The sequence below is a fragment of the Numenius arquata genome, chromosome 6 (assembly GCF_964106895.1).
Source record: "Numenius arquata chromosome 6, bNumArq3.hap1.1, whole genome shotgun sequence".
NCBI classification, from domain to species: Eukaryota; Metazoa; Chordata; class Aves; order Charadriiformes; family Scolopacidae; genus Numenius; species Numenius arquata.
In genome coordinates, this window is record NC_133581.1 from 29,084,441 (window position 1) to 29,112,281 (window position 27,841).

The 27,841-nt window shown below is 37.7% G+C and overlaps 1 protein-coding gene across 1 annotated transcript in view; it reads right to left on the bottom strand.

Moving 5' to 3' along the window:
- Positions 1-27,841, bottom strand: part of NELL1 (neural EGFL like 1) — a 308,797-nt gene that overhangs the window by 206,547 nt on the left and 74,409 nt on the right. The window contains exons 8-12 of the mRNA XM_074148724.1: positions 23,337-23,471; positions 22,395-22,497; positions 18,930-19,003; positions 12,174-12,273; positions 2,369-2,497 (exon numbers count right to left, since the gene is read on the bottom strand). Coding sequence (XP_074004825.1) covers positions 2,369-2,497; positions 12,174-12,273; positions 18,930-19,003; positions 22,395-22,497; positions 23,337-23,471 — 541 coding nt within the window. The remainder of the gene's footprint in view (positions 1-2,368; positions 2,498-12,173; positions 12,274-18,929; positions 19,004-22,394; positions 22,498-23,336; positions 23,472-27,841) is intronic.

Consider the following 27,841-nt stretch of genomic DNA (forward strand, 5'->3'; position numbering starts at 1 on the left):
TAAGGTCCAGCAGGATAAAACTGGGTAAGAGTGAGCAGAAATAACAGTAAAAACATAGGTAAGGTAAAATAATACCGTACATTAGAATTCACATGCACAAGTACTTCAAATACATCGGAAGAGATGAGAAATCTGAAAAGCTCAAAGTTAACGACCTGGAGCACTCTGAACTAAGGTGCCACTTACCAGTCCATGTCATGAGTGTGAAATCATTTAACCTCGCCACCTCAAAGGAAACAGCTATCTTACATGTCTTTTAAGTTTAAAGGCTTAGGAATGACAAAGACAAATTCAGAACTACAGCTGAGAATGCTATCTTCCTTGCTTCCGCAGGTGTTTTGTATGTTTACTACTTGTTGTTCAGGATTTTTTCATATTTAATTCTTACGCGGTACACAGAGAAATCCCAAACTCCACAAAAAAGAAATCCACCCCTATACTATACCAACATCCTGCCAAATTGTACCTTCAGACACATGCCTTAGACCTCATTTATTTAAATCACAACTTCACCACACATTTGAGAACATTACACAGCCAACTACAAAATTATTCTATTTAGCAGATTAAACACACTGATGAGAGAAATGAGTTTAAAGAAGCATACAAAGAAATTTGGCAGAAAACTGTTCTGAGGAGTGAAAGGAAGCTCTTCATAAGGCTTAAAGGAGTCACCTTTTGGCTAATCAATTTGTCAGTCTGCAGTTCCCCTTGCTAAAGGGCCTTCTCTATGTCATCTCCCAAGTACTACTCTCCTTCTAGCAAATTTAAACTTTTATAACATGCAGAAAGTGCCTCTCATCTTTCCCATGGTCTCAGGCAGCAAAAGCAGCTGTGTTTGTTCTGCTGCCTCATGTTTCACCCACATGCAGAGAAGTCAGATTTGATTTGCCCTTCCAAAATTTAACACAACATAGACCAGATATAAGTTGTAATTCCCACTAATTTCTTCAAAAAGCCCTTTCTTTCCCCACCACTACCACTAATGCACTGCCAACAACTCTAAAATTATTTGAGTTAAGATGTTGAATTTTTTTCCATAGAGGAAAAAAGGGATGGTCTGCTACTTGGTAAATAAAGACACTAAGCACTGATTTTACTTAAAACAGCAAAAAAGAACAAATACTGGATTTTGTATGGTAGCTGGTAAGGAGGCTTCTTACTGACTTCTGATTTCTAAGTAGTCCTTGCAGTATGTATAGAGCAGCTCTTCTCACAGTTTTTTGTACAAAAAAAGTTTCTCTATATACATTGTATCTGTTGCCTACCTTTAAAAGAAATGTGTAAAATGTTTTCCCAGTCATTGAAAGTGCATATATAGGACCATTCAAATTTTTGCTTGTAGAGAACTGACTAAATACCATAAGATTTATAGCTGCAATTTACTGAACAGCTTTATAAACTGCTATTTAAAACAGTCTTGTTCACTTACATACACCACAAAGTCTTTTTATGAAAGCGAGATCATTTCAGCCCAGTCATGTCTTTTTTATTCTTTCATCCCGTCTTCCAATTCTCACAGTATATTTTAACAGCTTGTCAAAAATGCCATCTCCCTTCCATCACCAGTACTATTGGAAAAAGAATCTAGGAAAATATTTTTTTACAAAGCAGTTCAAAAACTTCCTATGGTGGCCAAAAGATTAAATATCGCAGCCTAACATACAAGAGCATTGAAAAAAACTCACAATGCAAAGGCAGGAAGGAATGTGGTATATGTTGATTCATCTATTTAGTTTTTAATAAGTACATCATAGCTATGAATAACAGCAAGCTCTAGAAAACACAGAGAAACAAAAAGGAGAATAATGTCCCATTGCATTCGATCCTGTGATGGAATAACACATCAACAGAAGTACCTCAGCTACCCTCTTCTAAGAAATAGGTCTCTTCTGTACCATAGGAAAACCATTTCAGTAAAGTACCTGGCCCACAGAAGTACTTCAGGAAGGACTGCAGATCATCATTTCTATATTCAAACCGCGGTACACCTGCACACTTACCTTTCCCACAAATGTCTGCAGAATTCCCACTTCCCGAATTAATGCATCTTATAAAGATGTTGTTCTCTAAAAAACATTTTAGAAGGTGGGTGCCACTATCTGAAAGATGCTATTTTTAAAAACTGTAATGACAGCATCACCGTGGTGTATCAAGGCATAACTGCAACAATGAAGTGTGCCCACATATAGGCAATCTGAACGGTCCAGCACCACATGTAATCTTCAATCCATATTTATGAATGCAAAAAGGGCCCTTGTGATATTCACCATCATGGAACTGAACTTTGCAATGAAAGTAATTCACCAACCATCTATTTAATACGCCGTTTCTGAGTAGAGGACAAGTCTTTGAATACTTTGTTTACCTTCACAATACGCGGAGTCCCCTTGGACAGAGAGATAACCATTCTTGCATTCACAAGTAGCCTTTGTGTTCCAGTTTTTGCACTCTGAATTTTCACCACATCTGTGTCCCTCTGCACAGAAGTTGTGGCCTGAAATACAAGAAACATGCAACCTGGTATTAAAACATGTTTATTTCAGATATTCAGGTTCAATATAAATTGACTATACCACTCTGAAAAACTTTGGCATACTACACTCCAGAAATTCTCTCTATAAATCCACCTGCTGCACACAGGCTTTTTGTATTTCTTCATCAATTCATTCTCAGTAAAACCATTTTGTTCAAAAATATATTTGTATGACTAGCTTTAGTCAGGGGAAAGACAACTTCAAAGCAGGAAGCCATGACAATACATCAGTCTTCTACTGAACCCATGTAGGATAAAATGCCACCTTATCTCCAATTGCCAAGAAGTGAAATACTAACTTACACCAAAAGGATAATAAAGTGTAATAACAAAAAAAATCCTTCATGATTCTCTTATTACACATAATCACACATGCTTTTAGAAGAGCAAAAATGAGACTTGGTGTTAGAACTTAAAACTGTACTGGTAGTCAAAACAACCTCACACACCGCCTTGTAATTCTGTCATCAAAGGCTAGCTGCATTGTTTCTACAGCTTGTAATTAATCCATGCATCATGTTCTGTAGGTGAGAATTTTTATTAATCTCTCCTTTTTCCTTGACAAATTCTCAGTAGTTTCTTTGTGAACAGTTTCTTTTATCGCATATGAAGTCACTTCTAAAAACATGATGAACTTTCCCACTTCCTTCTATAAAGGCACAACTGGCTGAAGTTCCTTCTTCCTGATCTTCAATATTTCTCAAAGATGTGTCAAAATATCTCTCTGCTGAAGTCTAAAGTGAAAGTAATTGCAACTTTATCTCTTTAAAGGCACTCCACTGGAAGTACTGTAAGAGACAACTAAATAGCTTACAGAATTTGACAACAGGATATTCACCCCACCCACCACCCCCATTGGTGTACTTTTGATGGATTTTTCTCTATTAATATCCAACAGTCAATATCTATTTGCCTGAGATATAAACAGTCATTTTTGTAATTCTTGTATTTTCTGGATTGTCTCTCCTGGAAGGAGGGAAACCAGAAACGCAGACAAACCATCAGCTACTTGTATTCCAGCTTGTGCTTATATGAATACGAGAACAGCTTCTGCCACTTCTGCCTGGTCATAAAGAAGCAAACTAAAACTTCTAGTTCACTGTTCCTAAACTTTCCTAACAGCCCCTAAAGACAGCTACGAAAAAGACAACCTGGACTTCTAAATTCTAAATGCCAGATTCAGACCTTTGTTCGTATCCTTTGCTTTGATATTCTTTTAAGAACTTCGGAAGATTTTAGCTTATACTAAAGATACTTTTCATCTACAGTAAGCACATTTTCATAGGGCTATCCTGAAGCTGTTGTTCATTGAGGGTTCTTTTATTGGTTTTTAAACATGCACTTCAGTCATCTACTAATTTAAAACTCAGGTTTTGTCCCTTCAGTGTACTCCAACTTTATCTGGAGTGCACCGAGTCTGATCATCTGACATTGGGTTGCAAGATCTTTTTTTTTAAAAAACGTTAACACTTGTTAGCAAGGAGGACGCCATCTCAGTGTCAATGTCCAACTTTACACTTAACGTCAGATTAATTTTATTAACAACCAAGGTATCTTCCTTGTGCTCAGTTAGTTCTTTCTTTCATTGTGATCCAACTTGCAAAACGCAACCAAGTCTGTTAATGAAAACTGCGGATATCCCTTCTAGTCTTCATTCATTTCACAGTCTGGTAAAAACCACTCAAGTATTCCAGATACAGCCTCGTCAAGCCAAGGTACATTTTATACTGGTAAAAAAAAGATGCAGTTACTCTGCCTTTAGCCATTTATGCAATCACAGTATTTTACTTCTCATTTTTGCCTTGATAATTATAATCGAAACTGAACACTGGAACCCATCTCCCCAAACTTATCCATTCAGCATCTAATTTTTTTTACTCCCCAAGTAGGATTACTATTCTGTTGGCATTCTAGATAATATCCAAGAGGAAACAAATTTGGTAGCATTTTCTTTGTCACCATTTCCCCTAAAACTATGTCATCCTAGTCTATTTCCTGCTTCTTGAGAATATTAATTCTCCTTTGTGTCAGTTTTATATTTGATTATTATTGGTAGATAGTACTACTCAGAACCAACGTAACATATCAGTGTGTTAAGCTAGGCACTATAAAAAAACTCTATTTTAGTGTGGATTGTTACTACTGTCTTAGAATAATTTATTAATACTTATTTATTTATATTTCCCTCTCATCCAAACCTGGAAAAATTATTTCATCTTTCTCAGCATCTTTTATTTATGACTTTATGCACCGAAAAAACTCTGTTTCTAGGTTCTTTTTATCCCAGTGAGTCGACATTTTACCTTGTGATCAGTTCATGGCAAATTTAACACAAGTAGCCAAAGGGATGGCTTCTCAGGGTTAATTTTTCATCGCAAGTCCCAAGTCCCAGATCAACCACTCTTCTCTAACAGCACTTTCTCCCAAGCAACAGCTGCTGATCAGTTTTCAGCATCATATCATAGCCCTATGAATTCTTCAATGCTTATTTGCCACCTCTGAAATTCATTAGTAGATACGATGACTACCCTAACTATCCATTTTCTACCACTACAGCTGTCACCTTTTTTAAAAAAATTCTCTGGAAAATAACCTATTGCTTTTGTTCCTTTCTTATCAACCCAAATACGAACTGCCTCCATTCAGAATCAAGACTCTTTCATATGTTTTCAAGCTTGAAGGCTGTTAAAAGAGCATAGAAGAAATAAGTAATGCTCCAGTTCTGTAACTTGCGTAATTAGAGGCTCTAAAGAGCTTTTTATTGTTCATAGAATCATAGAATGGTTAGAGTTGGAAGGGACCTTAAAGGTCATCTAGTTCCAAGCCCCGTGCCATAGGCAGGGACACCTCCACTAGACCAGGTTGCTCAAAGCCCCATCCAGCCTGGCCTTAAACACTTCCAGGGATGGGGCATCCACAGCTTCCCTGGGCAACCTGTTCCAGTGCCTCACCACCCTCACAGTAAAGAATTTCCTCCTAATATCTAATCTGAATCTCCCCTCTTCCAATTTAAAACCATTACCCCTTGTCCTGTCATTACATTTCCTGACAAAGAGTCCCTCTCCAGCTGTCCTGTAGGCTCCCTTCAGATACTGGTAGGCTGCTATGAGGTCTCCCCGGAGCCTTCTCTTCTCCAGGCATTAGGAATACACAATGAGAGAACACCTACTACATCCCTAGATTTTCTTGGCATTTTTTATTATAAGACACCTGTGAAACACTGTTTGCGTTTTAAAAATGCTGACTAAAAGTGACTCAACTTCAGTTTCCCATAGCATTTCAGAAAACTTGTACAATACCTCTTTAAGTGGAAACTGGAAGCCATTCTGGTTAAGGGCAAGCAAGGTGCCGCAACACTGTATGTAACCAAGCTTTTCCAAAACAAATTAATTTAAGGTTAACCAGCAGAAATAAAAAAAAAAAAAAGTACTTAATTGTATAGAAGAGTAAGGGTTCACTGTGCCTCTGTCAGAAGCTTTTCCAAGTACTTTTCTTTTGCAGTGAAGATGCACATTTAGCACTTGAAACGAGTAAAGAGGCACATACCAAGGAAGCCTGGCTCGTTCTTGCATTTCTTAGGTCCTGGTCTACATTCTCCCCAGCTGGGGTTCTGAAGGCAAGACAGGAATAAAATGCTATCTACTTTATCTTAGTTCATAGTGGGCCTGAGTGCTTTTCCTGCTCTTCTGGCAAATAAAGGCCACCTCATATTTGGACTGTAACATGGAGAAATAAGCTAGCTGTGTTGCTCTCACCTTTAACAATCCCAATTCAATGTCTAATTTAGCTAAATATTTTAATTCCTTCTTACTCAGCAAAACAGTCAGGCATGTAGACAGGGCCACTGACTGCAACGATCATGCTTATATTCCCAACTAAACAGGGAGGGACCAAAGCACTGACTTAAACATCAGTCTGTTCATGGCCAGTCTACTGATGGGAGCAATTACTTATCCCCAAGCAAGCAGAACAGAAAAGAATGCAAATGCCTGATTTTTATTAATTGTTTGGTGTGAAATGGATTATAGGGTTCCTTTAAAATATCTACACAGATGGCAAAACCACCCGTTGATACTGCAGTGGGATGTCTGAATCTCAAAAACCATGTGTGGCAGCTAGCAGAGGGCATGCCTTCCGACTGCCCAGGTGAAAACAACTGAATTACTGAGACTTCAGAATATTCAGCAAAGTCTTACCTGAGGCAGCCAGCTCCACTCTAAATATAACAAATGGCTTAAAATAGAATCATCACATCTGAGCAAGCAGGCAATTGGAAAGGATTTGACAGAAGCACACAAAATCTTAAATAGTTCTGATAATCTAAACTAATTTCAGGCCAACACAGATGACAAGGCAAGTGAGCATGAATTAAAATTACAGATAAACACATTCAGAACAGATGTCAGAAACCATTTTCCCCTCACACAGACACACAAAGTCATAAATGTGCACAACAGCCCTTCAAAGTCATTCAAGACATCCAAGATACAATTAGATACTACCAACAGGGGAATTAAATATTGAAGAGTGTGTTTAGATTTTTGATGGGCCTGATGACCTCTGTTCCTTCCCCAAACATTTCTGATAACAGTGCTCTCTTCCTTATCAAGGCTGCTGAAATGTTTGCTCCAATTTTTCTTAAAGAACATATTTGTGTCTTTCTACTTCTTTCTTTTGGCTGCAGAATAACCATTAATAAATGTATTAAGACAAATATGAAAAAGATCAGATTTCATGCTAGCACACATAAAACTCTAACTTCTGCAGCATCAGGAACTGCACAACTGGCTAGGGCTTAGTGATCCCAAGTCAGATTACCTAAAATTAAACATTTATTCCATTTTGAGACACTTGAACATTGATTTTATTTTTCCAAGCTTCTCAACATCTTCAGGTTCCAGTTCCCAGAATCCACATTTCCAGAGCAGTATGTTAAGCTGTTTGTGCTGTCATCCAGTTTTTTAAGTACCTAACATATTTGGTAATTTGGCTTAATTATTGATTGAAGAATGCAAGAACTCATTCAAGACTGCAGCTGGAATCAGTACATCCTACCCATGTTTCTTCCTACTTTTTTTTTTATGGGCAACGTGCCACCTCCCATTTTTCTGAAGATTTCCTTATAACATCTGTAATGCTTTCTGTACTTCTTATAGTATCCCTAGCTGTTCACTTCAAAAACCGCAAAAGCCCCGTTCTCTTGTTGTTCAAGAAGTTACCCTTCAGCAATCCATACTTCACCGTTTCACATTTAAGAGGCTTCTAAATAGAACACTGACGATGTTTCCATTAATAGCATTCGTAATGTTCAAAAGGTCAAAAGTAATTTCAACCTCAAAATCTTTACTATTGTTATGATTTAACCCCATCGTTACTACATAAATGCGCAAAGTAAATCTGGGGGACAACTCATATGAAGAGGCATAAAATTTGCACTAGGAAATACGCCCTTTCATGATCTGAATGAGTTTTTAATGACTCATGAGCAACGAAGCACTTCAAACAGCAGTTTTCATGCCTTCAGAGACTGTGGTCCCAGAACTCAGTGGTCTGACATAAAACACTAACTCCATGAATTCTTTCAAGCTGCTCTATCAATGCAGACGTTATTTCATACTGCTTATTTGTGTGCATTAGAACAATGGTACTGCATAGCCTAACAAGCTTATAAAGATACTTTTTTCAGATATAAAGCTCTTCTAAATCCTAAGTAACATTATAAATATGCTTAGAAATGAACTAATTCATATTTATCAACCTCCATTAAATCTTAATGAAACTAAAAGCTTGAAATAATTCATACCTCACAGCAATGAATGAGAAACGTTCAATTTCTGAAAAAGCAAAACTGTTTCACCACTAGACAGGGAGAGATGAGAAACATGCTAACTGAAGAGCCTTCTCATCCTCTAATTGAAAGAATAAAAACGTCCTTAAAACAAAACAAAGCAACACAAGCAAGGGTGGCAGAAGCCCCACTTTTAGATTTAAATGCTGTTCCCTGCCATGAACCGCACACTTCAGCTCACCAGTAGGACCCTCCACTTCCTTTTAACCAGCATCAGCAGTCAACCCAAAACCATCAGCCAAACCATATTACAGGACAGCAAATAAAAGTTACTCTCACCAGAAACCAAACAGCTCTCACTGCTTCATTATTTCCTCACACTTTCCCTTTTAAGGGGAGCATGACTGAAGCTGCTAGGGCTGTTAAGGCTATTCTTACATACTGAAATTGTGAGCATAACAACATAAAAATTCTCTCATGAAACTTTATTTGAATCACTCATTCAAAAGAGGAAAAATCCACTCTTTCAAAATTATACACTCTCTTTGGCAAGGAGAAAAACAGCTAAAGGGAACAATAAAACACTTTTATGACACTATTTTTTTTTTGTATTAGATTTGTCCCTGGGCTATAAAAAATGTAGCAGGCATGCTCTAAGAAAAATGACTGATTCTCAAAAAAGTAATAAAAAATATATTTTATTACACAAAGATTCTTTGTAAAATTTTAAAATTAACTAAAATATCTGTAAGCTTAAGAAGAGAGCTTCATAATACCACACTGTCCTGCTGAAAAGTATAAAGCAGCCACATAGTTTAAAGCAGACATTTATATTGAAGCACAAAGATGAAGGGCAAAACTAGATATACTCTACATAACATTCAAGGATAGAGCCTATATACAGATCTGATGAGGCCCATTTTTGCATTCATGTACATCAAATCACAAAAATAAGCTGTCACTGTAGAGCAGAGTTCTTCCATACTGCACCTGCCTTGCTGTACACCTTATACAATCACTTTACTGAAATCTAGAAATTGGCTTAAAAAAATATATTAGCTTTTGCTATGCTATAAACTCCTGTAGCAAACCTGAGGAAGAAAAGGTATTATTTGCTGCCTTTACTTTTCTAACCATTTACAAGCAATAATGGCTATCTAGGAAGCCCACCAGTGGTGTACATTACCGTATTCAACTCAGTCCTCGGCTGACTCACAATTTCTATCACCATAAACACCACAGATTTATTTGTTACCTTGCATACCCTATTTTATTTTAGGCACTTATCTACTATTGTAGTAAATATTATAGAGATCCCTGAAGAGGGTACAGTCTCATACCACAGCATCATGGAATTTCCGCATTTCTCTGTGTTTTTTTCCTTCTCTTGATCCCCCACATTTATCCTTTCATTAAATGGAAATTCCTTTGCTGCAGCTAGAAAAGCACAAGCTGCAAACCTCTCACCCTTGCCCAATTCAGCAAAGGTATTCTATAATTCTGCAGAACATGAAATTCAGAAGAAGTTTTCTGTTTCAACAACTAGATACTACAGCAAGTACAAGCTGATACAAAACCAGAACCTACCAGTCACTAGTATGAACTGATAAACTTTACATAGAATTATTGTCCTCATTTAACATTACTAGTAAAGGCTTACTAATCATCCTGTTGACTAACTAAAGGTCTAGCTAAGGGCTAATGCAAAGAATTCTCTGTGTCATCATACACAAAACGTGAAATTTGCACATGATGTGCAAATGATCCATGTGGGCCTCCAATAAACACTCTGGTAACTCAGGAGTATCTTTACTACAATATTTCTTCCTCACTGCTTTTGCTTCAACAATAAAAGCTGAATACAGTCTCTGAAAGAGGTCATTATAGCAAAATGGAGAAGCACTCTATCCTTTCCCCGTAAAGAATATGTTGGCACAGGACAGGGCCAGAAACTATGGCCTGCTTGCCATATCAGAGGGCACCTGTTTGCATGATAAAACCTGTACCAAATATGGAATTATTAATAGATATCCATTTTTAACACCATCACTCTACACATGATAAAATTATATACTACCACTTTGGGTTACATGCAACTGAATTAAAAGTGTCAAGCAGCACATATTCTACTTCAAGAAGCCATTTAGGAGTGCTAACTTCAATTTATGCCTTTGTAAAGTTGACAAAATTAATCACGTCTTTAAGCACAATTTTCAAAAGAATTTTAAAAAGCAAAGATGAAATACAAAAGGAGGTGGTACTGTTTTAGCAGTCAGCTAAAGCAGAACTGAAGTGGAAGTTTAATGTATCAATTTGAAAGCACCACGTATCAGAATTCATAGGAAGTGAAAGTACAATTCCTTCCTTTGCTTCTAGAGACCATCACGTAAATATACATATTCATGCTACTTTATAAATAATAAAAATAGTTTGGGGATGAATATCTAAAAAGAGTGCCTATCATTAACAATAATATAGAACTGAATAATTACAGAACTTGTCTCTTATCAACTTTGAAGCTTTCAGATTTCTAATGCTTTTAAGTAATGAAGATAGTTTTTCAGTACTGCACTACATCAAACCGAGCCATCTGTTAAGAAGTATCATTAAGACACCAAGTCCTCTGAGGGACAAAGAAGCAACATTTACTGCTTGCTTAAATAGTTACAGATGTTTCTAGAAACTGCTTAAAAAATTAATGTGTATTTTCTTAGACCATCACCCAGCAAGCAGTCTCAAACACGCTGGCCCCTGCAACCACGTGCATATGATTGCAAGTTCAAGGCCTTAGTAAATATGTCTATTTATTAATTAATATTTACTGGGTAACGGAGAGATTCAGAGCCCCTTCATTGGCATCTACAGTGACACCACAGGCAAGAAAAGTAGTACAGCAGGCCCCGATAACCATCTAAGCCTGGAAGAGTCTGACACTCATTTGGCATGCCTCTTGCTTGAAATTTCCAAGGTGCTCCCCTAAAAGCTGACAGGCAAATCCTGCTGGGAGAGACCAGGCTCCCCTTAAGCTCAGCTGAGACTCGGCACCAAGGGAAAGGTGTGAAACAACAGGTACAATACAGACATACACAGGGAATGATTATTCTAACACCTTTCACCCAACAGCTCACTATTACAACACACTTTAAGAAGGAAACTTGTTTAAGATCTCTAGCCTTGTGATAATTGCATCTTCTTCATTTAAGGGGATTTCCTCAGCTAAGATTTTAGCTATTGCTTGTTCAGTCTGGTCCAGCACACAACCAAGATTTACTAGGGTTGAAGGGAAACGAGCAAGAGGAATCTGCATCTCAACACCCCACTGGAAGGACAAAAAATAGGATTCTGGGCTCCAGGGTTATTTTTTCATTTTTATTCTGTACCTGTCCAGCTTAATTAATAAGGGAGTCCTGAGAGCGCTCAGATCCAAATCAACCTCAAAATGTCCAAACTGGAATCTTAACATTGTTATAATTGTAATTTTAAAACAGCTTAAAAACCCATTTCCAAAACCCTGTACATTCAGTGCAGTTACAAGTTTAAGCAACATGAAATATCTCTTTTTCAGACATAACTTCTTCCTAATGGGAATTCTTAAGAGATACCGGGCCGTTTCTCCCCTAACTCTTCCTTTTCTCTCTCCCTTCTCTAATTCAGAGCAATTACAGCTTAGTATCTGGTAAGACTTCTACCCAAAGGAATATCAAAGACTGGTTTTACGTGAAGGCTAATTATAGACTCAGGTTTATAGAGGTACCTAGTATCTCATTAAAAAGGAATTGTTCCTTCCAGCGTATCCCCCTGTTGAATCAGCAACTTACATTCCTTCCAAGCATGCAGTCTCTGACTTACCTCTACAAACACTGCAACACTGGTTCTCTGGAAGAACGTGATCTTTTTCTGAGCAGTTCAATGGTGGACAAGCCTCTGTTACTTTTACTAAAACTCCATTCTGAAAATAAACAACATTTTTTAAAAATGACATTGATGAAAACATGTGCAATGGCAAGGATCGCATAGTTTTCAATCTATACCTCTACTAACCTCTAGTTACAACACTCATAAACTAGCAGGCAGCAAGTTAAATTCATTCTTTACACCACAACATTGAATACAAAGTAATCTACAAGGACATTTCTATGCCCAGAATTGAAATTAAAAAAAAAAAAAAGGGCACTTAAGCTCAAAATTCTGTAGTAGGTTTTCCAAATGCATTGTTTCCAAATAAAGTTATTTGCCTTCCAATTATTTGAAGTAATTAAAGAATTTCATTCCAGGTTTTTGTTAAAGACAGTCCTCCTGCCTTATGCAAGTGTGAGTTTTACTCCTCTTGCATATTCTACATAACTCTATATAACTACAACTCAAACACACACAGCGGATAGAAGACCAACATTCTCAACATGTTGTTCTGCTGTGTCAAACTAACAGGGTCTGTTCTTTAGAATTACTGAACACCTCATTTCCAAAAATTAGGTCCTTCAAAGGTATGGCAAAGCAGAAATCCGATCTTGAGGTATCCATATAGATATTGTTGTATAAAATGTAAATCAAGGTCAAAATATTTCTATGATTTTGATTTCTGCTAGATTTATATTATGCATGGGAGGTCTATTTGCTGGTAGAAATTTTCTAAAATAAGAAAGACAGAGCCTTTCTGGGGAGATTTTAGACCAAATTTTTACTACATCTTCTTCCCATCCAGGAAATCAGCTTCACCATGTCTCCAGACCAAACAGCTGTCCTGCTCTTCCATTAGTTGCTTCTTAAGAGCTTGTCCCAAAATAGCCTCCTCTTTTCCCTTATCCCCCCCGAAAGCCTTCCCCATCTCACAATTTACCTCTTCAGTATCCCTTCTGAAGCTACACCTTCACTGAGAACTGGCAAGTGGAGCAGAGACAACCAGGATTTTTGCTCAGTAGGAGCTACAATAACTATCCCACCATGACTGTCCACACCTGAGTAATCCCATTTTCCTAAAGCTGTGCAACTCTACTAAGAAAGCAGGCAGCCTGCTATACTGCCCGTACAGGTCTTTGATATGAATCTAGTCCTCACTCCTCCCAAACTATTTTTCATGATGCCTCGTGGCAGATGGTGGAATGAAAAGATGGAACTAGAATTTCTGCTTTCTTCAAAAAAATAAATGACATTTTCTAGCTCCTGTAATTGCAGAGGAAAGTTTAAAAATATGATCCAAACACATCTAGTGCTAAGAAAACTAATACCAAAAAGATGACAAACTATGTTATTAAAGCCTCGGTTCTCATAATCTGAGGGATCAGATTGGTGACTTGAACAGAGGATACTGGCAATACCTATGTGTCTACCCTGTAAACACCCCTATACAGAGGCAGAAGATTGCTTTCACATCTACAAGACACTGTGCCACACCACGCCAAAAGACTAGCTCAGGTGCTAGAACCAGTACAGATGAAGCTCTTTGCTGGTAATTATTCTCACCATCCATGCCACACAGATTCAGCTACGCTGCTTGAGGCTCCAGAATTAGCTCTCACAGCATCAAGCTGCCCAGCACAGTTATGTACGCAGAAACGCCTGCAGAGTCAACAAGGTGCAAATGATGCACAAGGTGCCCAGCAGCTCGCAGGACTCACAACTGAGTAGCGCAGCAGACCCAGGGAGCGCAAACGGACTGTTCTACAATCACTCCTTGTCACTGCCACTGAGACTGCAATCTTAAGGCTGAGCAGGGCCAAGCCGTTTTTCTCCTTCCCAATTGTCTTTACTGGCAAGTTGCATCAGTTGCCGTCACAAAAAAGTAAAATAAAAAACCCTACAGGCATTGAGTGCTTTTTTTTTAAAAAAAAAAAAAAAAAGAAGCAGCTCCCTACAGTATCACATACGGCATGCATCATTGAAACAAGTGCCCACACAAGAACAGTGAAGTTAATGGTGGTATTAGATCTCCTTCTAATCTCACTTCCGTAAGCGAAAGGGAGGAATGCCCCACGGTTGCCTGTGCAACTGCAGCAGCAAAGGTGATAAAAGAACCAGACACGTTGAGCCGTCATTTACTATCATGTTATCTAACTACCAGCTGGAAAAGCTCTGGCTATAACTCATCGCTTATTCAAGCTCAGACAAGACAACTGCAGCAGAAAGGGTACAATATGCCAACATATGGATAAAAAGCATTGACTGACAATAAATCTGGTCAAAAAGATGGCAAAAAATCAAGAAATCGTATGAAAGTCATATCAGTGATCAGGATCAGTCAAAAAGCTACAGAAAAATTCAAGTTCTTCTTTAGTGAATCATAAGGAGCTAAAAAAACACAAGTTGAGAATTCCATTCATTTAATGGCAGTAAAATTTTATTTCCCTAAAGTTTTCCATTTTCTGCAGGATTTGCATCTTGGGAAAACAAATCAAACATATTTCTAATTAAGTTTTAAAACAATTAAAATGTTTCCACGTTGAGTATTCCTTGGATTAAAATCAATTTGTTATAAACTAGTACAGATTCAATTACAAGAATTATCATCATTAGATTTCAGATTTTATCCACTGAGATGAGTAAGAACAGTTCACACTTCAGAATTATTGCTTCAGGCAGCCTTAAAAAAATTACTAACTTTTTAATACTCAATTCACATATGTAGTCACAGAATCTGGACAGAAATAGATGTCAAAAAGACATTCTTCTGGAATAAATAGGTCAAGCGCCAACTGTGACATACAATTCACAAAGAATGAGATCTGGAGTCAAACATTTACAACAAGATAATTTAATTTCTTGCAATTACAAAAGTAAGTACATAAAAAATAATTGGCTATAGGCCTAATCAGTGACATGCAGTGAAAATCTGAACCACAAGCAACTCCTCTCAGATGATCCGCTTTGGAAAATAATAGCAAGATTTCAGATAATGCTATTTTGGTTTTCTATTGTTGTTTGGGGCTTTTTTCCCCCCTTTTGTTTTAGCTGTTGTTGATCAGTCTTTCAGGAAAAAGTTCTAAATAGTGTCCTCAGCTGTCACTCTAGGAACCACATTGTTCCTTATCTTTAGAGAAAACATTAGTCAAGCTTTCTGAAAGTCAGTGGAGCCCTGTCTAACTTCCTGGTATTTGTACGGCACTCTTGGACTGCCCGCTCCCAGCATTAACGAAAAGGAATTTATTCTTGTACCCTTTGCTGTCAAACTCATTGTCCAGTTATGAATAGGCATCATGTCATTCACAGGCATTAACCCAGAAGCCAGCTGATAAGCAGTAAACTCTCGATCCAACAGAAGCTAAAGAATTCTTTCCATTGACTTCAAATAAGCCATTGGTAAATCCACAAGCCAAAATAACCACTTATTGAATGCAGAAAGCTGCAGTTTTCTAAAGCACAAACACAGCTGCACTTTTTAAAGGATTTCAACAGGCTGGAGAAACAGGCCAACAGGAACCCCAAGAAGTTTAACAAGGAGAAGTTCAAAGTCCTGCACCTGGGAAAGAACAACCCCTCCATCAGTGCGCGCTGGGGTCACCCTGCTAGAAAGCAGCTTTGCAGAAAAGGACCTGGGAGTCCTGACAAACACCGAGCTGAACACGAGCCAGTCATGTACCCTTGCGGCCAAAAAGGCTAAGGGTAACTTGGGCTGCATAAGGCAAGTATTGCCAGAAGATCAAGAGAGATAATCCTTCCCCTCTGCTCAGTGCTGGTGAGGCCACAGCTGGAGTGCTGGGTTCAGTTCTGGCCTCCCCAGTACAAGAGAGATGGAACAACTGGAGAGAGACCAGCCAAGGGCCACAAGGATAAGTAAGGGACTGGAGCATCTCCCACAGGAGGAAAGGTGGAGAGAACTGGGACTGTTTCTCCTAGAGATGAGAAGGCTCAGGCAGACCTTACCAATGCATATAACTACCTAAAGGGAGAGTACAAAGAGGACAGAGTCAGGCTCTTTTCAATGGTTCCCAGTGGCAAGACCAGAGACAACTGGCACAAACTGAAACACAGAAGACTCTGTCTGAACATCAGGAAACAGTTTTCCAGTGCAAGGAAGACCAAACACTGGCACAGGTTGCCCAGAGACATTGTGGAGTTTCCATCCTTGGAGATACTCAAAAGCCATCTCGGCAACTGGCTCTAGGTGGCCCTGCTCAAGCAGAGGTATTGGACAAGATAATCTCCAGAGGTCCCTTCCAACCTAAGCCATTCTGTGACTCTTAGTAACACCTGTGTACTAATTTTGTCATTTTGCCATCACAGATTCATCTAGAGAGTGCTTTTGGGCAGGATTCCAGCTGGGAATGGCTGTCTATCAGTAACATCTGTGCTTATGGTTAAGAGGATGTGCATCATAAATACATTTTTAGTCTGGATTAGTTTTCAGAAATAAATGAAAACCTGCTCATAGCCTGATAAATAAAATCTTTGATATATCTGGATCCATCAGTATTATTATTTTTGTGAGATAGAAAAAATATAAAAGTTAAAAGCCTCTTAAGCTTGGATCAGTACCTATGCAGGAGTAAAATAACTATCTTCAAATAAAAAATTAAAATGTGAAATTTCAACTTTATCTTTTTGACATTATCCCACCTACAAATACATCTTCCTTTACAGACACAAGAGCCACTCCCCAAGATTTCTAAGTCATCTTTTACCAACCCTAATAAATTGACAGTTGATGTGTACTCTCTATTGTATTCCTTCATGGATCAACAGCTTTTCAAACTTGATGTCTGTTTTTCAAGCCTGGAAAATGAAACCATACTAAATTTTTTACGGTCCTTCCCCTAGCACAAAGCCCTTCCTTTACTCATACAATACCTTGTCCACCAGTAGGCTCGCATCAAATAGAAAAAGATGACAATCACCACAGTTTGACTCGCCACCATTCATCCTTCATCCAGTACGCACTCCTAGTTGAGGCAGTAAATAAGTAGGTGTTTTGCTTACAGCTTTTAAGACATCATGCTGAAGACACATTGAATGAACCTCCTGTCTAGAAACACATCATGTCATAGAAGTAGATGTAAGCACCCACTTCAAAACTCTCCTGAGTCAGAATGACAAACTTTGCAGGTGAGGTTCATTGCCTTCTTGAAACACAGCTGTGGAAATACCTTTTTTTCTTTTGTTTGCAACATGGACTTATTTTATTTTCATGGTATTACATTCATATATTCTGTTTCAAGTACTTATCAATACTCTCCATTAAGATGTAACTAACAAACTGCAGCACTACTGCAATCTGCATTGCCATATCAATTTCCCTTAACAATAAGTAAAATGCAAAAGCTCTTTTCATTATTATTATTTTAGTCATTTCTACTATAACAGATATTTGATGGTCAGTATTTGCTTTTAATCTTCATGAATGTATTATCATACTCATAATGATGAATATAATGCTCTTATAGCACAGACAAGTTCTACTGACGGAATTCAGATCACTCTCTCTGGTTTCACTTAAACATGAAAATCCTCCTGTTCTCATCTTATTTCATATAGGCACTTTCCCTCCCAAATAAACATTCTATGTAATATTATAAATAACAGGCACCTTAATCTGTCTTCAAGGCAACGACCTTGTCCACGTATTCGTGTATACAACGTTGAGCACCCCTATACAGCTAAACACTAACAGCAGCAAAGTAATTCTATATAACAAGCTGCTTTCACAACATCTGCAACCAGTTATTGTCCATTTCCATTAGTGAACATAAAATTGCTACTCTGTACACTCAGCTACAAGCACAACAATAACCAGATCATTGTAATCTTTTCCAAATGTTTTTCATAATTGTTCTAGCATACTGATCTGTCAATAACATTTGTAAGCCTCCCATTTATCACCCTTCCCCTCTACAAACTCAACAAGATGTAAAACCAAAAATACTTGAAAATTACACATGAGAGCAAACGTGTTTAGAATAGCTGTGCCTTTCTGAAGCGATTAATCGTATTTAAAGAACACACATACCCACAACTAATACATGTCTCAGGAGACCAACGGACCTTTTATAATCATGTACTACTACTCTCTTCTTCTAAGACTGGTTTCGACAACAACTGGTTTCTGCCACACCTGCACTACATGTAGCACTCTCATATTCACTAACATTCCCTGAATGTTCCTATCTAATGCAGTCCCCATTTACCTGCATTCTTCAATACTGACTAGAGTTGACTAAGTGTTATGAACTTGCCAAGAAAGGCCCCAGTCCAGTCCAATACTTAGTAATTTATGTCAATTATTAGCCAGGCTACATGCAGTTTAAATAATACAAAGATAAATCTAGGGTAACTCAAATGATATAAGCCAGGTTCCTTCAAATTTTAGCAATTTGGCTGAAATTAGTAAGCAGCTCAAGATGACGCTGCCTTTTTCTCAAGCTCATGAAAGTGGAGATAAATGAGAAAACATCCCCCTGAGTCATTTTGCCCTATTTTTTTATTACCCTGCAAGGGTCATACTCCTGTCTTGTTTTCATATTTGTGGCTTTCACTGACTTCAAGGTCTCCATTTAAGACAACAGATGTCACATTTGCATGAAGGAAGCCTAAAGAAATGCACTAACTTATCACTGTCACTTTTGACCGCCACATGTACATTTAAAATCATGAAAAGGTTATACAACTGAAACTTACTCGACATTCCCTGCAGCTCTTGGTTAATACTCGTTGACCTTCTGCTAGCACTTTACCTCCATAGATACACTTTGCTGTAATTTGAGAGGAGAAGGCAGGAGATTAAAAATAAATAAATCAGTATTTAATTAGTAAACAACTGCAAGGTGTAACACAAAAGTAAAACCAGTATTCACATACACTGAAAAAGTAACGGTACATTAAAAACATGATGCATTTTGCTTTCATCAGAAGTCACTATTATATATAATCATAAACAAAGTAGCTAAGAATAAGTTCATTTTAAGAGCAAGTAGCACTTTTACCCAAACTAAAGAGGAGGAACAAGAGCAGAAGACAATACTTACTAGACCAAATTTATTAGTATTCGATAGAAAATATTTTGATTACTGACATTCTGTAGATCAGCTACAGCCTTTGTGTTACCAGAGGTCTTCATGACTCACTTCAAAAACTGGAGACATTCATTAGTATACTGGTCACCGAGAGCATAGTATAAGCACAGATTTCAATTAAACCTTCAGATTTTTTTTTGTGGGCACAAAGGTGAACTCTTCAGCTTGCTGGAGCACAGCAAAAATGGATTAGATCCAGCGAATGACTCTGAGTCAACAAACTGTAAAAATCTATTTCAGAAAAATATTCTTAAAAGACACATGAAATAAGCATATTTCCCAGGAAACTGAAAGCTCCTACTAAAAAAACTCCTGTCTGAAGTTTTGTCCCCTCTGCTAAAGATAACCGACTCCACAACCAAACCAACAGACCAGAAAATGTGAGCACTCCTCATTCATTTCAAGACAGAGACAACCAGCTTAGCTTACAAAGAAGGTAACCTCCAGCAAGGCCACAGTAGCGTACAGCTCAGTCGAGTATTACCATAGCTATCCCAGTCCTCTCGGAATTAGCTGTGGAAATTTCAATTCCAGAGGAGGACAGTAAATCCAAGAGAACAGTTGGACTATTATGATCTTACACAAATCAAGTATCCGTCATAAAGGCACTCTACATTACTAACAAGATCAGGGCTAAAAACTGATAAAATAACTTTTTGTTGCGGTGTGGAGAGCTAAAAGCTATGAACCCTATGTTGCAATTTGAACAAAGCCTTAAAAGTTTCCTGAGTCAAGCCACATGCACAGTGGAAATGTTCAAAGTACTTGGTTCTTAACAGAAAAAAAAAGAAGTCACAGACAGTCTAATAACTATTTTACCCCAATTTCTCTCCCGAATGCCAAGGTAAGGGAACCAAGCACTTACAGGTGCATGTGTGTACCCCTCACGGGTGATACCAAAAGGAGTATTCCACAGAAGCAACTGTCATAGCCAGTTTGATTCCGAAATTTTAAACATAAAGGACTGCTATATCAATCTTCGTAAACTTGCAAAGATACACTTGCTTCTAAGGACTTTGTTTAAACTTATCCTCTTGAAAATGCTCATTTCTTTAAAAAAAAAAAAAAAAAGGCAAGATTTTCAGAATAACTGTTTCCATCATCAACAATACAGTTAAAAAACAGACTTCTTCCTTGTGGCATCCTAGTTTCCTTGATTTTTCTAAAGCTGCCCTAGTTCTTAGCCTGAACTGTTGTGATCTCATGAAGAAAACTTCAGATGAGGAAGCTGTGTTTAAAACTAGGAATTCCAGTAACTCTTTTTGAGAGAAGAGGAGTTAAGAGAAATTTCCTTTTTCTTTATGTCTATTCTCCTGACATGTCTGCATTTAACAAAAGAATGGACACGCCAGAAAGCAAGTTAACACACAACTCAGAAAAATGATGAGATTTTGAACAAAATTATAGTCTTTTGTCAAATATTAGTTGGAAGGCTAACACAAGATGGCAGGGATCAAAACAGAACCGCCTCATTTTTAAAACCCTTAACATGTGAGACATTAGAGCTACTTTGTTCATTAACCCTCAGCTAAGACAGGACATTGCTCAATAATCCAGCCATTCAATAATCCCTAGAGACAGCAAATTACAACTGATGATTCTATCAGAGCTAAATAGGAAAAGCACAGGGAAATTAACACCTGCAGTGCAGCTCTTTGGAAAGCCTCAGCAATTACTGCTATCTACCCAAAAATGACTGACTGTGGCCCTAGCACATCATTCTGTCAAGGAGCTGGCATTTACAATCAATTTCAATCAACTTCCATACATCTCTCCCCATTGACTGACATGCTGAGTTCTTGTCAGAATAACGAGTCAAGTTTGTGCCAATCACTGACAAAAGGCAAGTTTGATTGTTCAGCTTTCCATTACAAGTAACAGGAACACAGTTTACTTATGGGGATTTGCGTTGCATCTACAGTTTTGTGCCTTGCAATTCCTTTGTGTCAGCTTCCAACCCTTGTGCATACATGTATGTCAGCAAAGGTATGTTAAGAGGAGCATCCAGTTTCATGAAAGAACTTTCTAGATTCTCAATGCTACAAACAAAAACATTTTGAGCCAAAAAATATGGGCCCGCATAGCCAGTTTGCCACTTGAGTTCTCCGTTCACAAACATCTTTTAGCAGGCAGAATACTCATGCCGACACATAGCTGAGAGAAATGAGATGACATGAGTAAACAAGAGCGAGTGCAAGATCACAGCTAAAGGACGTTTGTGCATGGGACTAATGAATTCAGTGACTGAAGAAACGTGACAGCACGCTAAAAAAAGTGTTATTATTTCCCTAATAAATCTTAAGATAATTCAACATCCCTGTCTTAGTCTATTATTGAAAAACTCATGGTGAAGTTACTCATCTCTAAGAATAGAGGGGGCAGAAAATAATTTGTGCTTCTTAAGGTAAGACTGGCATCAGTATTCAGCTAAAATTTCCATGTATAAATTGTCTCTGTCCCTTGTACTACTACTAAGGCAACAAATATTGAATATTCCTTCCAGGAATGTTACAGCTGTCATTTCCAGGAGAAGGAACTGAAAACTGACAATAACACCCATCACAAAATTTACTTTTTTCTTCTTTGTTCTCATTAATTTAGTTTGAAACTAATTACAGCAAACTATCAGTCCCCACAGTGACAGTAACCCAGGGCCTGAAATTCTGTCGTGTTTATTTTAAAGAACAAGCTTCTGACCTGAAATAAAAGATAGGCAAAAAGATAACAGCTCAGTTTGTTACTCAACACTGCAGAAAGTTCAGACCGTAGGATCGATGCTCCTCGACATCAACAGGAGATACAAGCTGAAGCCAAGTAAGGCTTCCCAGCCACAAACAGGTAGACGAATAATTTTACACTGACAATAGGCAAAAAAAGAATCTTAGAAATTTGCAAAGTTTGTTCATTTCTCAACAATTATTTATTTTCTTCTTAAATCAAGTTTGCCACTGTGACTCATGTTACCTCAATTACCAAGACCTATGAAAGTCATTATAAAATGCACCTGCTTTCAGAACAAGTTTAACTCTGCTTAGAGAGGGAAATTAAGAGGTGTGTGGGATGTACTTACCCTTGCATATTTTGCAGCACTGGCTTTCCACATGCACTGGGAGAGCATCAGGAGGACAATCGAGAGGGGGGCAGGACATCCTTCGGCACTCCACAACTCCACTCTAAGCAAAGAATTTTAAGACAAAATTCAACTATGACTGTTGCAATTAGTGAGTATTTAATACAAAAATACATAAGACAGAAAAATATTTAAGTAAACGAAAATGCATTGTGGATTACAGACCCATCCTTCAGTAAAAAGTTTAATCCTATCCAACTACAAAACTTGATTCAAAATGCATCGGAAGGTGAGCCACCCCATTTTGATATATATTACTGGTTTTACCTCACGTTCCCCGAGCAAAGCACATTAAGTGGAAAACACAGGCCCATCTCTACGAAAGCACCACTTTCTGTAGGCTGTGCCAATCATCTTTGAGATTTTTAACAATCAGTTTTTCTATTTTCTTGAGCAAACAAAGACTCTCTTCAGATATTTATCAAATAATTTCAACAAGATGAGATTTACATACTAATTCTTTTCTGTTCCTCGGTTTTTCGTTTTTTCTGAAACCAGAATCTGCATGTTGTTACCATGCAAAATGCAACTATGAATACCATTAAGATAATGCTTCCTTTTTGAAAAGACCACTGCAGCAAAAACAACTCCAAACCAAACACAGACAATGCCACACTTTCACCCCAAAACCATAAAGTCCTCACAGAGAGAAATGGAACAAATAAGAAAGCGTTGTCAAGGGAAAGCAGATTTTATCCATGAAGCTTGCACATCAGCAATACCAAATTTCTATTTATTTATTTTAGCATTTCCCTCCCTATTGCTCATACTGCCACTAGATGCATACTGAAAACATAATTCTCAGGGTTAACATTATATATTCAAGGACCATTTTCACATTTTAATTAGGTCCTACTCCTTAAACTCTTTAGAAATTCTTACTTTGCATGTGCAGTTTCTGCAGTGATCATCTTCAACCCATGAGTCTTTGTCTCTATAGATCAATCCATTTACTTGACAAGTCTTCTCACAATGACAGTCTTCCAATTGACTCAGTCTTGTTTCTGCATAATTTAACTATAAATGAAAGTAACTTGATGAGATTTCTGCAATTCAAACACATGATTTAAAAAAGCAAATATGAGAAAGCAGTATGCTTATTTTTAACCAAACCAAGTTTGACTTCAAAACACTGAACGAGGATGCCAGCAGGTATAAACTAACGCTACTCCTTGGACTTTGATGGAGCTATCCATGCCAACTGACAAGTTTGTGACTCATGCAACTGTCTCTTGTACTGTAACAAACCCCATAAGATCACCGCAGGATGGTCCGGGCACTACCAAAAGTAAACAAACTAGAATTGTTTTATTTTATAAAATTTACTTGCTCATCAACCTGATTACCAGTCAAAAAGCACGAAGACTGGCAGACTGACTTCTCCTAATCATCCCCATCTCATTGTTGTTAAGCATCAGGCAGACTAATACTTTCTAACTTTCAGAAAAGTGTTAACCTTATAACAGCAAGTGAGATTTAGAGGGGAAAGAAAGCATTTTAATTCAGTGTAGTACAAAATATTCCCAGACTGTAATTAATAGAGAAGCCATGCTCCTGGAGGAAACCCTGGCCTGGTGGCTAGCTCTTAAACGCTTCTTGCTCTTCCCATTACCTCCTCAATTCCAACTACCAAAGCATCTTTTCCAAGTATTACATCTGCGTGCTAGCAATTGCTATGTTCACTGATGAGATACTATGCAATAATAAGTGGGGACAATACTCATTCATGTAGCAGCAGCAAAGGACAAGGCTTTCTGAACCACCCTCTTGCAAGCCATATCATAGAACTCCCCTTCATGCAAGGTACCATCTTACCAACCTCCAGAGGGAAACCATCTCCTTGTACCCAGTGCCATTATCTCTAATCCCTGAGAGCACTCAAAATTTACTCCTATTTACTACTAATAAAAATAAATAAATCAAGACTTAATATTTAGAAGTAAATACGTGCATTCTTCAGACCCCAGAACTGCCATTGCTCTAAAAATTACCCTGGTGCCAGTTGGATAAGAGTTTCTCAAGGTCTTGACTTTTTTACATTCACATCTGTCTTATGTGTGTAAACCCTCACACTGAAGGCACTGCAAACAGCAAGGCTACCTAAATCTGGCAGCAGACAAGATGAATGCATACTCTATTCTAAATATGATGCTATTATCCTGCATTATAGGTTGCTACATTTTAATAGTAGCAAATTTTATTAAAAAAAGAATGCAGAGTGCTATAGTATTTTTTGCATAATGCCATATACCTGAATTTCATATATTTCCATCCTCTAAAATTCCATCCACTTTAAATGAAAATATTCTAATATATCCTTTTTCATTTCTGCCAGTAAAAGAGCAACATATATAGGGGGAAGAAAAAGAAAATAAATATGAGGCAAATTTCTGTGATTTTTTTTTTTTTTCCCTCTGCAGTCCCCATGAGAGAAAACCCTGAATAAAGGCTCTTTATTTCTTAAGTTGTTATTCTGGGATAATAGGGGATTGATACTCATCTCCCCTAGACTCAGCATGATCTGGTGACTTCAAAACTGCTTTTCACATTTTAGAGGCAAAACTATCCTCTTACTGAGCTGCTTCTTTTCAGCAGAAATCCTTTTCAGGTCATTATATTTAGTCATTATATTTGCAGTATATAAAATATATTCAGTTTGGTTAAAAAGGTATTTGATTTGTCTTACACTTCTACTTTATTTACTTTTTTTTTTTTTTTTTTTTTTTAAATGAGCTTTCCCAAACTTTGAAGAGAAAGGACTTCTGAAATACTCGAATTTGATAGTGGTACTTGATATTGTCCTTTGCCCTAGAAATTATTCCCTAGAAAAAGAACAAAACTTTGAGAGAATAAATATTTTCAGTTTATTAACATTTTCTGTCATTTGCATTACCTTGATACGTTTTAGTTGCTTAAATATAATTTACCTCCTGTTCTAAGAAGTATCTTTAAACATAGCAGATCAATCAAGTAGAACACCAGAAGGAAGGCATGCAACAACAAATCCTCCAATACACAGAGGTCAGTGAATATATCACAACCCACAGAATCTCTTCAGAAACAACATTTAACTGTTACTTGTTATACCAGAGTGACCAGAAACATTCCGCTTGTTTCTAAACCTCAAGCCTTAATTGAAAAAATTCTACTGAGCTCAATAAAACAATGAATTCCTTAAAATTAGCTGAAAAATCCTTCCAAATGCTGCCAGATGCACACAACTTGCTGAACATTTAAAACATCAGTAGAATTCTAAGTCTCAAGCTTCAAACATTTTTTAGGTTACGAATAGAAATAAACTAATGAGGGAGAAGCAGCCCATACTATACCAAACATTTTCCATACACTAATCAAATCCTAAGTTCTTAAAGTTCAGGAATATTTGGCTAGCTATTATTCACAAAACTTTTCTAACACTTTCCTTGCTTCTCCTTGGCTCATAAAAATAACTGAAAGATGACAGACTTCTGTTAAAGATGTATTGTTTCTGGAAAAATTAATAACAAAAATATATAAAAAACACCAAAAGTACCAAAATTTACATGGAAAATTTTGTTAATCATAGAAGTATTCATGGCCATATAAATCCATGATATAAACAAACCAGATGACCTAAACCATCAATGAACTCAAGCACTTGATTTTTCTTGGTTTTAATCAAACTCAAGCTTCAACCTTTCTGACCTCAACCAAAGAAAGATTCAGTAGGAAGTTTTGTGCTGTAACTCTTCATGTAACAAGCCCGTCTGAATAAAAAGCACACACTAGCGTGGCCCCGTGATTTACCAAAAAGAAATTATATTCCACTCAATTATATTCCACTCAGTCTGGGAGATCTCCAGACTGATTTCAGTAGATCATTAAAGTCACAGGAATTATTTTAGCCATTATATTTAAAGAGGCAGTTGGGAATGCTGAAATGTAACATGATCTTTTTCTCCTGCAGCAAATCAACATTTTTAACCAGACTTCTAACACTCTGACCCATGGTGTCTCTTTATCTAAGGACACAAGATTAAATCAATTAAACACATACACTGGAAAGATTCAGAATCAATTCAAATGATGACAAAAATAAAATAGGCTTTAAAAGCTAGCATTTATTCATCTTTAAAAGCTATGCCCTTACAAGACATAGGTAGGAAGAGGACATGTCAGTTAGCTTGTTACAGGTCAAGATCAAATGCTTCCGTAGATAGCACTCCATGACAATCTGCTACAGAGAATGCTTTACTGGGCCACTTATATAGCCCCCATGTCCCATCCTGAGCTAGCACTAGCCACATGCAACCCTGAGGTAAAGCCCAACAAGACAGTACTCTCTCCTCCTGCCTGTCTACGGCATAATTTGCACTGCTACTAAAACTACTGGAGCCTGAAGCCGCTAGTCTGATGTTTTCTTCCCAGACAAGCCCTGGTCTGAGTCTTCATAGCTTTGCGTTACGCAAACTGCACACACACGTTCACTGCAGATGACATTCACTGGTCCATTCAATGCTGTAACACAGCTGTAACCAAACAGATTGAGGGAGAAACTGAAATCCTAGATGTAGCAGAGCCTAAAAGCAACAACTGGACATCAAACCACAGGGTCCACTTTTCCAAAACATCATCTTCATGCCCCGCATCTCTTGGTGCAGGACCAGCTGCTGGGGTTCATTGTTCACGTACATTAGCAAGCCGTCCTCTGGCCACCTGCCCTGCTAAACCAGGATCTCTGCAGGCAGGTGCGCAGCCCTCTAACCCTTGCCATACATCATCCCCATATGACATACCTCTATCTACATTAGTACCGCTTGTGGCTATTTTGGCTAGGACTGAAAAGGTAGATACCAACCTTAATGCTTCCCTCAAGTCCCTCCATTTTTAACCTGCATTTGTCTACCAAATGAACTTCCTTTTCCTGCTGCATGCATTTTTCCTGGACAACAATATTTCTGTAACAACTGTAACGGAAGAGTCAGTGCACTGCCATAACATAAAAGGAACTCACAATGAAGGATTATCCCAGCACCACTTTAAGGAAGCACAGAGTCCTTGCAGTACAAATACTGTGTTATTTGCTTCCCCTTGTAAAGTACCAGCAAGCAAAAATATAATTAACAGCAGAGAAAGCAAGTTATTCAGTACAGTGTGTAATTGGAATTTGCTTATACCACCAGCAGGGCTCAAAATAATTGCCTTTCTTTCACAGCACAAGCAGCAAACTGAACTAAAAGCTTCACATTTTGCATTCGGAGTCAGCCAGCCCAAAGCATGTCAGCTGAGTAAGTGGTTTGTCAGTATAATGCGCTCGCTCTCTAAAAACAAAGTTTCCCCTTTCCTATTAGGGAGGAAAATAACACTTAAAGGCAGCACAGTAAAAAGTGTGATGCTTTTATGCTAGT